The sequence below is a fragment of the Procambarus clarkii genome, chromosome 24, assembly GCF_040958095.1.
Source record: "Procambarus clarkii isolate CNS0578487 chromosome 24, FALCON_Pclarkii_2.0, whole genome shotgun sequence".
Lineage (NCBI taxonomy): Eukaryota > Metazoa > Arthropoda > Malacostraca > Decapoda > Cambaridae > Procambarus > Procambarus clarkii.
In genome coordinates, this window is record NC_091173.1 from 3,927,152 (window position 1) to 3,944,280 (window position 17,129).

The window sequence follows — 17,129 nt, forward strand, 5'->3', positions numbered from 1 at the left end:
ATAAGACAAGACCTCTCCAAGGAAGACAGAGAAAAGATGAAAATGAACCTAATTGAGGCAAAACGTCTAAAAGGGGATAGAAAAGAAGAAGACAGAAATTCTTTTTTCTACAAAGTGACAGGGACTGGAAAGCTTGTGAAATGGTACATAAAAACAAAGCAACAAGATCAGTAGTGGAAGGGGGAGTAAAGGAAAAGGGAACATGTTCCTGAAAATTGTATATACCAACATAGATGGAGTGAGGTCAAAAACTTTGGAGTTGCAAGATATAATTCAGCTTAAGGTCCTAGATATTGTCGCATTACCAGAGACGAAACTTGAAGGAAATATAATAAATGAAGTCATATTCCCAAGAGGCTACTCAGTTTGGAGACGTGACAGGGAAACTAGGAAGGGAGGAGGAGTGGCTGTACTGGTGAAAAAACACCTGAAAGTAATAGTGTTAATATTTGAAAACCCTCAAGATATTGATATAATGGCATTGCAGATCTGGAATCAGGATGATAAGCTGATAATTTTAAATGCCTACAGCCCACCAGCAAGCAACACATGGACAAAGGAAGAACTGGATGACAAACGAGAGGGCTTCATAATGGTCATGAGAGATATTATTGTACAAGCAGATAAAGATAAATCACGACTGTTGATACTGGGGGACTTCAACTTTAGAGCAATAGACTGGGAGGCCTATGAAGCAAGAATGGAGGACTTTTGGACATGCAGATTTGTGAACCTCATTCTGGAGACATTCTTGTATCAACACATAAAGCAAGCCACAAGAATGAGGGAAGGAGATGTACCGTCAGTACTGGATCTAGTATTCACCAGGAAAGAAGAAGAGATATTTGACATCCAGTACCTTCCTCCCTTGGAAAAAGTGATCACGTCCTGTTAGACATTGATTATGCTTTAAGATATCATCTAGAAGAAAATGGGGACATTGAAACAGTTGATAAACTCGATTTAAGGAAAGGTCACTATGGGGAACTTGGAAATTTTTTTAATGAGTGTAATTGGACAGACTTGTTGCTAGGCAGGGAAGTAAATGAAATGTATGCCAAATTTTTAAAAATATACGAGGAAGGCACACAAACATTCATACCAAAACAGAGATGTAGGGCCAGAAAACAGGATTGGTTCAACAGAAATTGTGAGAGGGCCAGAGACCAAAAGACACAAAAATGGAATCAGTATAGGAAGAGGCCAAACCCCAAACATACCAGCGATACAAAGATGCGAGAAACAACTACACGGCAGTAAGGAGAGAGGAAGTAAGAAATTTTGAAAAAGGGATAGCAGATAAATGTAAAACAGAACCGGGCCTATTCTACAAATTCATAAACAACAAATTGCAGGTAAAGGATAATATCCAGAGGTTGAAAATGGGAAACAGATTCACGGAAAATGAAAAGGAAATGTGTGAAACATTAAATGAAAAGTTTCAAAGTGTGTTTGTACAAAATGAAATCTTCAGAGAACCAGACACAATAAGAATTCCAGAGAACAACATAGAGTGGATAGCGGGGTCTAGAATGAAGTGGAAAATATGCTAAAGGAGCTCAGTAAGAATAAAGCAGCTGCCCAGATGGAGTTTCACCATGGGTTCTGAGAGAATGTGCATCTGAGCTCAGCATTCCACTTCACCTGATCTTTCAGGCATCACTGTGTACAGGAATCGTAGCAGACGTGTGGAAACAGGCTAACATAGTTCCTATCTACAAAAGTGGCAGCAGGGAAGACCCCCCTCAATTATAGACCTGTATCATTGACAAGTGTAATAGTGAAAGTATTGGAAAAACTAATCAAAACTAAATGGGTAGAACACCTGGAGAGAAATGATATAATATCAGACAGACAGTATGGTTTTCGATCTGGAAGATCCTTGTGTATCGAATTTACTCAGTTTCTATGATCGAGCCACAGAGATATTACAGGAAAGAGATGGTTGGGTTGACTGCATCTATCTGGACCTAAAAAAGGCTTTCAACAGAGTTCCACATAAGAGGTTGTTCTGGAAACTGGAAAATATTGGAGGGGTGACAGGTAAGCTTCTAACATGGATGAAAAATTTTCTGACTGATAGAAAAATGAGGGCAGTAATCAGAGGCAATGTATCGGAATGGAGAAATGTCACAAGTGGAGTACCACAGGGTTCAGTTCTTGCACCAGTGATGTTTATTGTCTACATAAATGATCTACCAGTTGGTATACAGAATTATATGAACATGTTTGCTGATGATGCTAAGATCATCAGAAGGATAAGAAATTTAGATGATTGTCATGCCCTTCAAGAAGACCTGGACAAAATAAGTATATGGAGCACCACTTGGCAAATGGAATTTAATGTTAATAAATGCCATGTTATGGCAGGAATGTGGAATAGGAGAACATAGACCTCACTCAACCTATATATTATGTGAGAAATCTTTAAAGAATTCTGATAAAGAAAGAGATCTAGGGGGTGGTTCTAGATAGAAAACTATCACCTGAGGACCACATAAAAAATATTGTGCGAGGAGCCTATGCCACGCTTTCTAACTTCAGAATTGCTTTTATATACATGGATGGCAATATACTAAAGAAATTGTTGACGACTTTTGTTAGGCCAAAGCTAGAATATGCAGTTGTTGTGTGGTGCCCATATCTTAAGAAGCACATCAACAAACTGGAAAAGGTGCAAAGACATGCTACTAAGTGGCTCCCAGAACTGAAGGGCATGAGCTACGAGGAGAGGTTAAAGGCATTAAATATGCCAAAACTAGAAGACAGAAGAAAAAGAGGTGATATGATCACTACATACAAAATAATAACAGGAATTGATAAAATTGATAGGGAAGATTTCCTGAGACCTGGAACTTTAAGAACAAGAGGTCATAGATTTAAACTAGTTAAACACAGATGCCGAAGAAATATAGGAAAATTCACTTTAGCAAACAGTGTTTTAGACGGTTGGAACAAGTTAGGTGAGAAGGTGGTGGAGGCCAAGACCGTCAGTAGTTTCAAAGCGTTATATGACAAAGAGTGCGGGGAAGACGGGACTCCACAAGCGTAGCTCTCATCCTGTAACTACACTTAGGTAATTACAGTGTACTCATATACATGCACATGTGTACACACACATACACGTGAAAAAAATACAAGCAGCCTCCCATTGGGCAGAGAGCACCACGTCGGCTAGGTGAAGAAGACACAAAACTGCATCAAAAGGCCCACCTCGACAACAAAACCCAAAGTCCCAGCACGACCACAACACGTGCCAAGACCCATAAAGATCAGCCTGCAAGCCAGGAAAACCCCGGAACCCCAGAAGGCAAAACCGGGTCACATACGAGGAAACATAGCCCCCTGAACCCACAAAGGGGGCCCAAGAGGAAGAAACCTCCGGAATGAAACCAAAGAACCCAGAATCGAACCCGGGGGAGCCCAAACCAACACATTTGCCGGCAGAGACACACCACAGAAATGCAAAGCACAGCCCACGGATAGAACCCCCAGGAAAACGGCCAAAACAGTCCGAAAACCGAGGGACGAGGTGTGGGAGCAAGTATAAAGAGACACGGACACTGAGCCCATACCCTAGGGCCCAGACCCAAAAATAGACAAAGCGGAAAACCTAGTGTAAAAATCAACACCCAAACGCTCCAAGAGGAACAGAAGACGGGCAGAAAACACCAGAAAAACAAAGAAACGTCAACAGGAAAATAAAACCCTTGAAAAAGGTGAAAAAACTCGCCCAACACGCTCGCTCGCACACCCAGGCGCATGTAAACAAACCGCAACGTCGCCCTGGTGGCCGTGCCGGGAAACCGGCAGAAGAAAATGGCCACCAGAACAGTGGGGCCGTGACCCACACAAAAGATACGAAAATACGCCAGCAAAAGTGGAAAGCAAGCAGACTGCATGGACGAAAACTCCGCCCAAAAGCATAAAACCCAGGCAGGGGCAAACAGCATCAGAACTGCTAGCAGGCATCCCCCACAGCCCTGGGAACACGCAACAGAGGCCCCTGGGCAGAGCCGTCCACCAAGCCCTCCGCTCTTAAAGAAAAGGAAGAGTCCATGGGAAAGGCAGCAAGAAAGGGGCGCTGATAAGACCCAGAAGCCTTGGTAGGAGGAACAGGCTCGAAAATCTCCGTCCCCAACCCGAACAGGGTAGCCCCCGAAACCGCCCGAGTCTCGGCCCCAACAAAACCCCGCCACGACCCCGAAACTTGCAGACAGTCCGGAGCCGGGAACAGGGAAGGAAAGGGGCGAACAGCACCTAACCAAAACGCGGCGGCCTCGGGGCATCCGAGTGGGAAACCAACCTAACGTGTTGGAGCAACCTAACCTAGCTTGCAACACGGATGCCGCCTGTACTCTGAACACTAATAACATCAGGAGAGTACTAGAGAACAAGCAGAGAATATATCTCGCAAGACTCTGGGTCAAGGTGTCAGTGACCCAACAGGCATCATGACGGAGGTAAAAGTGGCGACTGTCACCCGGAGACAAGGGCACAGCAACCAATGAACAATTACAAGACTGGTTGGAACCCGGAAGACACATTCAATGGTCCGCCGAGCCCCGAAAGGGTTTTCCAGGGCCCGTAGGGTAACAACTACGGGAAGCCCGGGCAAGGTGTTGCTAACCGGTTAAAACGCAAAACTAACAAGGTGGTAGAGGACAACACTGAAAACCCCTGCGACGTGTACAATCACGGGGGCCTAGCAGAGGGCCACCAAACACTACCAGTGGAACTATAGCCACACTGGACAGACCCCCACCAGGCAAATAAAAATAAAACAAAAGAAAAAGCCCGCAAAAGTACACCGTCTCCAGGGGCAACAGGAACTGGTCGGCGCTTAGGTGGCAGGTCGTGTAACACCTTGATGCCCTAACCAGCACAATACCAGTCCCTACCCATGGCCAAACAAGGGGCCCCAAGCCCCAGCTGGCCCCAAGGGAGAGGCAAATGCCGAGCAGCAAGAACCTCTACGGGAATGGTTCCCGAACGCCCCAGGGAAGATAACCCTGTCACGCAGGGGCAGTACTCACAGGGTGCTTAGGGAAGGAAGCCCCTAAGCGCATGCAGCCCCGGTACTGATGAGGAACACCTGGCCACCGCACAACACAACACACAGCAGTGAACGCCACGAAAGGCAAACACCGCCTAGGAAACTCAGGCCAGAGAAGTGTGTGTCCTGGTTGACATTAGATTACGGACTGATGCTAGGCAGCTGGCGTGGTGATGGTTGCTTGTTTGCATGTTTCCTTGTGATTGTAGGGAGTTTTTATCTCTCTGTTCGGTTTTATGTTTTAGTTTTTTACCATGTGCGGTTTGTTTTGTTATGCCTACCTTTCTGGGTGCCTAACCCCGGTCGATGGCAGATAAGGAAAACCCCAATCACAAGGGGTTTTTCCAGGGCCATTGCTCCCTGAAACCTCTCTGAAGGGGCCAGGTTCTGGCGCTGATCCCTGGTAGGTCTGAACTCCTTAGCTAATGTCCCTGTCTAATATAATAGACATTAGCCTGATAAGCTCCAGGGCGCCGTAGGGGCTCCATACAGAAATGCCATGTTATGGAATGTGGAATTGGAGAACATAGACCCCACACAACCTATAAATTATGTGAGAAATCTTTAAAGAATTCTGACAGAAAGGGATCTAGGGGTGGTTCTAGATAGAAAACTGTCACCTGAGGACCACATTAAGAACATTGTGCGAGGAGCCTATACCTGGTTGATTGGGTTCTGGGAGTTTTTCTACACCCTAAGCCTGGCCCGAGGCCAGGCTTGACTTGTGAGAATATGGTCCACCAGGCTGTTGCTTGGAGCGGCCCGCAGGCCCACATATCCACTACAGCCCGATTGGTCCGGCACTCCTTGGAGGAATAAATCTAGTTTCCTCTTGAAGATGTCCATGGTTGTTCCGGCAATATTTCTTATGCTCGCTGGGAGGATGTTGAACAACCGTGGACCTCTGATGTTTATACAGTGTTCTCTGATTGTGCCTATGGTACCTCTGCTCTTCACAGGTTCTATTCTGCATTTTCTTCCATATTGTTCACTCCAGTACCTTGTTATTTTACTGTGTAGATTTGGTACTTGGCCCTCCAGTATCTTCCAGGTGTATATTATTTGATATCTCTCTCGTCTTCTTTCTAGTGAGTACATTTGGAGGGCTTTGAGACGATCCCAATAATTTAGGTGCTTTATTGCATCTATGCGTGCCGTATATGTTCTCTGTATTCCCTCTATTTCAGCAATCTCTCCTGTTCTGAAGGGGGAAGTGAGTACTGAGCAGTACTCAAGACGGGACAACACAAGTGACTTGAAGAGTACAACCATTGTGATGAGATCCCTGGATTTGAAAGTTCTCGTAATCCATCCTATCATTTTTCTGGCTGTCGCAATATTTGCTTGGTTATGCTCCCTAAACGTTAGGTCGTCAGATATCATTATTCCCAAATCCTTTACATGCTGTTTTCCGACTATGGGCACATTTGATTGTGTTTTGTACCCTGTATTATGTTTAAGGTCCTTATTCTCACCATACCTGAGTACCTGGAATTTATCACTGTTAAACATCATGTTATTTTCTGATGCCCAGTCGAAAACTTTATTAATATCAGCCTGAAGTTTTTCAGTGTCTTCAGCCGAGGTAATTTTCATATTGATTTTTGTGTCATCTACAAAGGATGATACGAAGCTGTGACGTGTATTTTTGTCTATACATATCTGATATGAGAATAAGGAAAAGCAGAGGTGCAAGGACTGTACCCTGAGGTACAGAGCTTTTAACTGCACTCGGACTAGATTTTATATGGTTGACTATTACTCGCTGAGTCCTGTTTGACAGAAAACTGAGTATCCAGCGTCCTACTTTATCGGTTATTCCCATTGACTTTATTTTGTGCGCTATCACGCCATGGTCACATTTATCGAAAGCCTTTGCGAAGTCCGTGTATATCACATGCTATGCTACACTTCCTAACTTCAGAATTGCTTTAAATACATGGATGTAGAAATACTAAAGAAATTGTTCTCGACTTTTGTTAGACCGAAGCTGGAATATGCAGCAGTGGTATGGTGCCCATATCTTAAGAAGCACATCAAATAACTGGAAAAGGTGCAACGACATGCCACTAAGTGGCTCCCAGAACTGAAGGACAAGAGCTACGAGGAGAGGTTAGAGGCATTAAATATGCAAAAAGTAGAAGATAGAAGAAAAAGAGGCGATATGATCACTATGTACAAAATAGTAACAGGAATCAATAAAATTGATAGGGAAGAATTCCTGACACCCGGAACTTCAAGAACAAAAGGTCATAGATTTAAACTAACAAAACAAAACTGCCGGAGAAATATAAGAAAATTCACTTTTGTAAACAGACGGTTGAAACTAGTTAGGTGAGAAGGTGGTCTAGGCCAAAATCGTCAGTAATTTCAAAGCGTTATTTGACAAAGAGTGCTGGGGAGACGGGACACTACGAGCGTAGCTCTCATCCTGTAACTAACACATAGGTAATTACTCAAATAAGACCATTGTGTGGTGTCAGGACATAGGTTATTATGTACTCACAGCCAAACAAACTTAATAATCAAAATACCCCTCCGGAATGCAGATGTCTATCCTTATCAAAAATGAAGGACAGGGCTGATGACAAAGAAAATGACTATGACCAAAGGAACAAAAATGCAACTTAAAGACCATGAAGCTTCCTCACCTGACAGTGGCCTAGAAGACTCTGGAGGGATATGAGATGGCTCAAGATGAAAGAACACTGAGACTAGTGGCTCTGGTCCCCAGGTGTCCCACTTATCTGCTAGCTTGTGATTTAGTGCTTTTCCTGTTGATAAGTTTTAGCTTCCTCTTTAACTGGCAAATGTCCCAGTTCATAATTTTGTTGGGGAATGATCTGGGACACAGTGGTAGATTTCCACTATCTTTTGTGGTAGGCCTTTCTTTAGCTATGCATGCATGCTGGTGTTGTGGAGTCCTTGCCTATCAGCACCTCGAATGCTTTTTGTCTGAACTTTTCTGGCTTGGTGTAGCTGAAGGACTTGTACCACTTCACTGATCAGTGCTTATCCTCCTCCATGTCAATGCAATGCAGAGTCTGTGGCACTTTAGGAAGATTTTGGTCTGTCACTTTACTCATTTCATGGCATACTTAATTTTTATCAGTCGAACTGTTCAGTGATATCTCTTGTCTAAGGGTCTTTTTTCTAAACAACACTGCTAGTTAGGGGTTGGGGCGTCCCTTATCTATAGCTGTCATATGTTGTGGGGAGGGAGCTTGCAATTGTTTTGGTGGTGTATTGACACATCTCTTTCCTGCGGCACTGTTTGGTGAATGGTGTGGCATAACGAATAATATTTGAGTCAGTCAATCAGGTTCAGCACTGTTGGGTCTAGTCAGCAATGATAATGTGTCAGAACACAGCATTCCTTTTGGCTAAAGGAATCTCTATAAACTTAAAAGGCCTTCTGTCGCTTGCAATGGTATACAAGCATGTCCTGCTTGGCTACAATCAATATCCATCTAATTGATTTGTTATTTTATTGAATTTGAGTGGAGAACAGTTAGATTAAATTATATTCAATCCATTCACCTGGACTCTAGGAGCCCCTAGAACTGTGGACCACACGTGTGTGCAAGTCTGAAGCTCTATCGACCGGGCTGTTGAGTAGTCTTAATAATAACAGTTTGAGTCTCCTTGAGCCCAGGTGAATGGAATGCTTATTTACACAGAAGTGTGGATGGCAATTTATATTAACTTTTTTTTAGGGAGAGGTGAACACGCGGCTTATGAGTGCATTACTGCGTGGAATCAACCGTGCCTTCCCCTATTCACAACTGGAAGGCAATGCATTGGAGGAGCAGCTCGACACCTTGTATAAGTTGTGTCATCTTGTCAATTTTGCTATAGCTACTCAAGCTCTTCAGTTAATTTATCAAGTGTTGAGTAGTAAACAACTAATTTCGGACAGGTAAGAATAACCAGTTCATGTTTTGTTTCTTTGGCTGTCATTTCTTAATACTGTGCTGAGCTATCTCATTTTATTGCTCTTTAACCCTTAAGGAGTAGTTATCGTCATGTGCTGATGCATGGGGTAATGCGATTCATTAAATGTTAATTTCAATTTCTGAGGGGTGCACCTTGTGGATTCCTGAAGCTACTATCTCTGATTGTGTGCCAAACTACTAGGTCCCATCAGTTGCAGAGTTTTCTGAGGGGAGCCCCTACGGATCCCTGGAGCTTATCGGGCTAATGTATGTTATATTACACCGGGACATTAGCTATGGAGTTCAGACCTACCAGGGACCAGCGCCAGAACCTGGCCCCTTCAGAGAGGTTTCAGTGAGTAATGGCCCTCGAAAACCTCCGTGATTTGGAGGTTTTCCTTATCTGCCATTGACCGGGGTTAGGCACCCAGAAAGGTAGGCATAACAAAACAAACCCCACATGGTAAGAAACTAACAACAAAAACCGAACAGAGAGGTAGAACTCCCTACAATCCCAAGGAAACAAGCAAACATCACACTTTACTGCCGCGCCAATCGTCCGCGTAGCCCTTCCCTACCCAAGAGGAGAAGGGGAGGGCCCAGACCTTACCGCGCTGGCTGCATAGCACTTCAGTTCAAGCTAATGTCAACCGGGACAGATGCTTCTCTGGCCTCAGTTTCCTAGGTGGTGTTTGTCTTCGTGGCGCTCACTGCTGTGTTTTTGTGTTGTGTGGTGGCCAGGTGTTCCTCATCAGTACCAGGGCTGCATGCACTTAGGGGCTTCCTTCCCTAAGCGCCCTGCGAGTACTGCCCCTGCAGTGACAGGGTTATCTTCCCTGGGGCGTTCGGGAACCATTCCCATAGAGGTTCTTGCTGCTCGGCTTTTGCCTTGCCCTTGGGGCCACCTGGGGCTTTGGGCCCTTGTTTGGCCTTGGGTAGGGACTGGTATTGTGCTGGTTAGGTCGTCAAGGTGTTGCGCGACCTGCCACCTATGCAGGGCCCGGTTCCTGTTGCCTCTGGAGACGGTGTACTTTTGCGGCTTTTGTTTTTTGCTTTTATTTTCATTTACCATGATGAGGGTCTGTCTAGTGTGGCTATAGTTCCACTGGTAGTGTTTGGTGGCCCTCTGCTAGGCCCCCGTGATTGTACACGTCACAGGGGTTTTCAGTGTTGTCTTCTACCCCTTGTTATTTTTTGGTTTTAACTAGTTAGCAACACCTTGCCCGGGCTTCCCGTAGTTGTTACCCTATGGGCCCCTGGAGACCCCTGTCAGGGCTCGGTGGACCATTGAATGTGTCTTCCGGGTTCCAACCCATCTTGTACTGGATCGTTGGTTGCTGTGCCCTTGTCTCTGGGTGACAGTCTCCACTTTTACCTCCGTCATGTTGCCTGTTGGGTCACTGACACCTTGACCCAGAGTCTTGCGAGAGATATTCTCTGCTTGTTCTCCAGTACTCTCCTGATGTTATTAGTGTTCAGAGTACAGGTGGCATCCGTGTTGCAAGCTAGGTTAGGTTGCTGCAACACGCTAGGTTGGTTTCCCACTCGGATGCCCCGGGGCCGCCCCTGTTTTGGTTAGGTGCTGTTCGCCCCTTTCCCTCCCTGTTCCCGGCTCCGGACCTTCTGCGGGTTTCGGGGTCGGAGCGGGATTTAGTTGGGCCGAGACTCGGGTCATTTCGTGGGCTGCCCTGTTCGGGTTGGGGACGGAGGTTTTTGAGCCTGTTCCTCCTGCCAAGGCTTCTGGGTCTTAACAGCGGCCCTTTCATGCTGCCTTTCCGATGGACTCTAACTTTTCTTCAAGGGCGGAGGGCTTGGAGGACGGCTCTGCCCCGGGGCCTCTGTTGCGGGTTCCCGAGCCTGTGGAGGGATGCCTTCTAGCAGTTCTGGGGCTGTTTGCCCCTGCCTGGGTTTTCTGCTTCTGGGTGGAGTTTTTTTTTTCCATCCAGTCTGCTTGCTTCCCACTTTTGCTGGCGTGTTTTAGTATCTCTTGTGTCGGTCACAGCCCCTTGTTCTGGTGGCCATTTTCTTTTGCTGGTTTCCCGGCGTGGCCACCAGGGCGGCGTTGCGGTTTGTTTACATGTGCCTGGGTGTGCGAGCGAGCGTCTTGGGCGAGTTTTTTCACCTCTTTCAGGGGTTTTATTCTCCTGTTGTTGTTTCTTTGCTTTTCTGGTGTTTTCTGCCCGTCTTCTATTCCTCTGGGAATGTTTGAGTGTTGATTTTACACCGGGTTTTCCGTTTTGTCTGTTTTGGGTCTGGTTCCTAGGGTTTGGGCTCAGTATCCCTGTCTGTTTATGCTTGCTCCCACACCTTGTCCCTCGGTTTTCGGTCTGTTTTGACCGTTTCCCTGGGGGTTTCTGTCTGAGGCTGTGCTTTGCATTTCAGTGGTGTATCTCCGCCAGCAAATTTGGTGGTTTGGGCTTCCTCTGGTTCGATTCCGAGTTCCTTTGGGTTCTTTGGTTTCGTTCCGGAGGTTTTTTCCCCATGGGCTCCCCCTTTGTGGGTTCAAGGGGCTTTGTTTTCTCGTGTGACCCGGTTCTGCCTTCTGGGGTTCCGGGGTCTTCCTGGCTTGCAGACTGATCTTTTTGGGTCTTGGCACGTGTTGTGGTCGTGCTGGGACTTTTGGTTTTGTTGTCGAGGTGGGCCTTTTGATGCAGTTTTGTGCCTTCTTCACCTGGCCGGCGTGGTGCTCTCTGCCCACTGGTCAGCGGCTTGTAATTTTCTTTTCACGTGTGTGTGTGTGTGTATACATGTATACAATGTAATTACCTAAGTGTAGTTACAGGATGAGAGCTACGCTCGTGGTGTCCCGTCTTCCCCGCACTCTTTGTCATATAACGCTTTGAAACTACTGACGGTCTTGGCCTCCACCACCTTCTCACCTAACTTGTTCCAACCATCTAAAACACTGTTTGCGAAAATGAATTTTCTTACATTTCTTCGATATCTGTGTTTAGCTAGTTTAAATCTATGACCTCTTGTTCTTAAAGTTCCAGGTCTCGGGATATTTTCCCTATCGATTTTATCATTTCCTGTTACTATTTTGTATGTAGTGATCATGTCACCTCTTTTTCTTCTGTCTTCCAGTTTTGGCATATTTAATGCTTGTAACCTCTCCTCGTAGCTCCTGCCCTTCAGTTCTGGGAGCCACTTAGTAGCATGTTTTTGCACCTTTTCCAGTTTGTTGATGTGCTTCTTAAGATATGGGCACCACACAACTGCTGCATATTCTAGCTTTGGCCTAACAAAAGTCGTGAACAATTTCTTTAGTATATCGCCATCCATGTATTTAAAAGCAATTCTGAAGTTAGAAAGTGTGGCATAGGCTCCTCGCACAATATTCTTTATGTGGTCCTCAGGTGATAGTTTTCTATCTAGAACCACCCCTAGATCTCTTTCTTTATCAGAATTCTTTAAAGAATTGGTGTTCACTGCTGTGTGTGTGTGTGCACATGTGTATACGCACGTGTGTCACATATCTTGTGTGTGTGTGTACTTTTTCTTTCGGAAGGGGTTCTGTTCCCTTCTGTGTTGCCGGGGCGCTGGGGGAGCAGCTTGCTCTGTTGCCTCTCGCATGGTCCCGCTGTTGGTGGGCGCTTTGGGTTGTCTTCCGGCCTCTGGTGGCATCGGTCGACGGCTTCTTCCCCTTTGGGGGGGTTCAGCACTGGCGGGGTGGGCTTTTTTCCCTGCGCTTCGTCTTGTCATCTTAGTGGGTGCGTTGGACGTGGTCGTTCCGCCCCATCCTTCTGGGGTTCCCGTCTGCTCTTTGCAGTCATGAGCTTTTCCCATCTGCAGTTCTTCTGAGACTTCTTCAGTCTGCGCCCTGGCTCCTATGCCCTCCTCGGAGGACTGTTGTCTCCTGTCTGGCTTCTGTTGTGGCCAGGTGCCTGGATGGTGGTCCTGGTCCTCCAGGTCACTTCTTGGCATGTTCCTCTCCAGTTTTCTGGGACTGACAGTTGGTGATGGGGCTTCAGGTTTGCTGTTTTTCTTGCCTTCCCTATTTGGTAATGGGCACTTGGTATAATTTTTGCATCTTTACCGGATATTAGTACTCTGTCTGCGTCTGAGATTCGGTGTCTGGCCTACCTCAACGACTGGCTGGTGTGGGCTTCCAGTCAGTCCGCTTGTCTGCTCGCCAGGGGTATGGTTCCTTCCAGATCGCCGGGTTTGGTTTCCTGATGATCTGGAGGCTTTTCCATCTGTTTCCATCCCGGGTTCGGACCTGTGCCTTGTTTAGGGCTATTGGGCCACTCATTTTCTTTCCCTCCAGAAGTGTTACTGCGGCTGTGGTCCCGCCTTCGGCTGTACATGAGGGTGTCCTGGGTTGCTCAGCGGTTGCTTGAGCGGTTGTGCGGGAGTCTGAACTTCGGCGTGCTGGTCTGCCCGCGGAGTCGGGTTTGGCTTTGGCGTCTGTTTGGTTCCTTTGGAGACTCCCCTTCCGCCTCTTGCATTCGTTGGGTTCGTTCTTCTGGGGATCTTGTGTTGGTGCTGTGTCACCAGCTTCCTCTTTGGGGTTTTCGGGGTTCCGTGCCTTGGCACCTCCCCGAGCCTTTGCTCGATGTTTTCACGGATGGGTCATCTCTCGGCTGGGGCTTTATGACCAGTGCTCACCAGGTCGGCCGAGGTTGGTGGAGTCTGTCCGTCCGTCGGGCTCACAGCACAGTTTGGGAGTTCGTGGCTGTCTGGTTTGCGCTTCGGAGGGTTTGGGTCACTCGGTGCTCTGCCATTCAGCTCTGTTTGGACTGTCTCTGGCGGTTCTTGCCAGAACCACAGGGGTTTGGCTAACTGTGAGGTTCATGTCTGGGGTGTCCTGCGTCCTGGTGGACAGCTGTCTCGATTCATTCCTCTCTTCGCGGATTGGCCAGTCGTCGCCGACTCATTTTGTTGGCTCTGTCGGACATATGGACTCCTGGCCATGGACATCTTCGAGTCAGCGTGGTCTAGGCGTCACCCATTTTATGTGGCGCCCTTTCCCACCTGCGAGGCATTCACGGTGGATGCTTTTCGGCAGGATTGGTTGAGGTGGGGGTACCTGTTCCTCTTCTCCGGGTCCAGCTGTTGCTTGGGGTTCTGGCTCGGTTGCAGCCCACTCCCACGAGAGCAGTCCTTATGGTTCCTTGGTGGCCGGCCCAGCCTTATTTTCAGACGCTGCTTGATAGGTGTCCGAACCCGGGGAGTTTTCCCGCGACTCCGCCTCTTTCGGCAGGTCGAATTGGTCCTGTACGTGACTGGTTCGGCCTTCTCCTCAGCTCTTCGCATCTGGTATTTTGACGCGGGTGTCACCATCTCTATGGTGTTCTGGTGGCTTTGTTGACGGTGTCCCACCTGCGAGCTTCATCTTGGCGACAGTATGACGTTTTGTACGCTTTCTCATGTTTTGTTTCGCCTCCGGCCTGCTCATGTGTCGCCTGAGCCGTCCTGGTCCTTGATCAGGGTGCCTTCTGATCTTCTCCTCAGTTTGTGGTAGCCCCTTCGGTTCAGGTTTCTGCTCTTTGGTACTGGTGGTAGATTTGTACGTGTGCAGCCTTTCTCCGTCCTGGCGACGGTAGAGTCGGCTGCTTTCCGGAGGGGTTCTTGGGGTATTGATGCTTGATTGGTTTGGCCGGGGGTGCGTCCTGTGTTGTCCAGTTGTGTTTTTGCCGTTGCCGGCATACCGTGTCTGGGGATGCGCTGTGGTTGATCCGGTTCCCCTCGTTCCCTGTTTTCAGAACTTGGGTCTCCCAGGTCGTCCGCAGATTTTTCATTCTTCCAGCCTGCGGTCTGTCTTTGCGCCTGTGCTGTTCAGACGTTTGCAGCTTTTGCTGCTGTGTTGGGACGTCTAGGGCTCATTTCAGGCGCAGGGATTTGAAAGTCACACAGGTTCTTGGCCGCCCATTCTTTGTGCGTCTGCTCCTGTTCTGTGCGTTCTTGTTGCCTTGGGTCGCAGGTTGCGACCTGTTGTCTCGGCTTTGCGTTGCAGAGTTTGTGGCAGCCGCCTCCCAGGGTTAGCCCTTTCTTTTCCTTCTCTTTGGGTATGAAGCTCCAGTGAGCCGTAGGGGCTCCCCACAGAAAACCAGCGTTTAATGTAATGAAACGCCATTTTCTGGATGAGCCCCAGAGGCTCCCTGGCAACCCTCCCTCCCACCGGTCGGCGGTTTTTTCGCGTTGGTTGAAGCTTAGCTTCCGAACTGAAGCTTGGCAGCCGGCGCGGTAGGTCCGGGGCTTCCTCCTTCCCCTCTCAGGGCGAGGAGGGCTGCGTGGACGATCGGCGTGGCAGTAAAGTGTAATGTTTGCTCGTTTGCTTGTTTCCTTGTGATTGTAGGGAGTTTCTACCTCTCTGTTCGGTTTTTGGTTTATTTTTTTTTTTTTTTTTTTTTTTTTTTACCATGTGGGGTTTGTTTTGTTATGCCTACCGTTCTGGGTGCCTAACCCCGGTCGATGGCAGATAAGGAAAACCCCAACCACAAAGGGGTTTTCCAGGGCCATTGCTCCCTGAAACCTCTCTGAAGGGGCCAGGTTCTGGCGCTGGTCCCTGGTAGGTCTGAACTCCTTAGCTAATGTCCCGGTCTAATATAACATACATTAGCTCGATAAGCTCCAGGGAGCCTCCGGGGCTCACCCAGAAAATAGCGTTTCATTACATTCAACGCTGGTTTTTTAAGTTCTTCAATAAAACTTGCTTTTTCTCTGCATTTCAGGTTTTTTCAAGTGTTGTACAAACAGTTACAAGACCCAGCATTTGGATTTTCATCAGCAAATAGTGCCTTTCTAAATCTGATTTTCAAGGCCTTGGTATTTGACGACTCGTTACAGAGGATACAAGCTTTTATAAAACGTCTGTTACAGGTACAGTGTATCTGTGTATATACATTTATTTTGTATTTTTACTTGTTTATAAATGCCAGTATGAAGTACACAGAGAGGTATGTTTATGGTTCCCCTCCCCCCTCTCTATATAGTTTAGCATTAATATAGCAGACTGTTACATAGCACGAGTTTAACACTTTGACGCGCACGGCGATATGGACTGGAACTTCCTGGAAGTGAAATCGACGTTTTCGGGTGACCGAGCGACAACACTGAAAAGTGCCTACTCTTTTCGCTGTCCTGACCTTAATTTTCGATGTACAGATTTCATTTTTATACCAATGTGTTCGCAATAGAATGATCTATAGGAACATATAAGAACATATGTATATGTCACCAATGCATGAGTTAAATCACACAAAAAGCTAAAGAACTACATCGATCACTAGCCGTGAGCTCCAAACTGCGACGAAATGTTTCTATTCTTTTCAGGGTTGTCAACTCCACACTTGTCCTACAGCATTAAATTTGGTATCACTGTGATCGCAATTAAATTCCCTACACAGACATATGCATATAAATGTAGAATCATGATTGCGGCCCACACCAAGAGTGTGTGAAGTGCGCGATTACACTTGCCGTGTCAACAATACAATAGTCTTTCCACTAAGTTACAATACAATGCCGTTCTCCCAAATATGCCATGTGCCTATTAAAGAAAAAGGAAATTTAATGGCAAACATTTTCATACTATCCCCAAGTCGATCGAATAAGAATTGGATTTTATACAAATATTCTTTAATCGCGCGTAAATTTACGACGCGGTTGTACTTTTAGGAAAAAATACGCGTCGTTTATTTACGACCCGGGAGCGCTAAAGTGTATTAACAAGTGTGAATTTTGTTTTGCATGTTCTTTACCACTACAAAATAAGTTGTTGCAAGTTTAATATCCATGTCATGAGTATGTTTGTGCTTTTCTCGAGTTTTACAATTTTTCTAGGCCTACCTTTTTCAGTAGCTCCCCTGGTCATTTAACCTTCCATACCAGGTTCAAAATGCCACATACTCTTGTGTTATGTGCTCTAGCTCTCTGGGACCGAGTTGGGTCTCTGGATGAGCAACCCATATTTCTGATTTGGGGCACCCCTTACGTTTCCTAGGGGTGCCTCAAATCACCAGGGAGTGTGGCAAAGCTCACTTGGCTTTTGCTTCAGGATGCTGTGAGTGTGTCCTGTTGATTTTGCAAGTGCCCATGTTCTCGTAACGGGAGTGTCCAGAGATTTTTGTTCCAAGCCTGTGCTTATAGCTTTTCTTTGGGGAGCCCCTTTGGCTCCCCGGAGCTATCTGGGCTGA

At 46.8% G+C, this 17,129-nt stretch overlaps 1 protein-coding gene across 1 annotated transcript in view; it reads left to right on the top strand.

Moving 5' to 3' along the window:
• Positions 1-17,129, top strand: part of LOC123761793 (Nucleolar complex protein 1) — a 253,815-nt gene that overhangs the window by 100,702 nt on the left and 135,984 nt on the right. The window contains exons 9-10 of the mRNA XM_069330489.1: positions 8,773-8,975; positions 15,666-15,813. Coding sequence (XP_069186590.1) covers positions 8,773-8,975; positions 15,666-15,813 — 351 coding nt within the window. The remainder of the gene's footprint in view (positions 1-8,772; positions 8,976-15,665; positions 15,814-17,129) is intronic.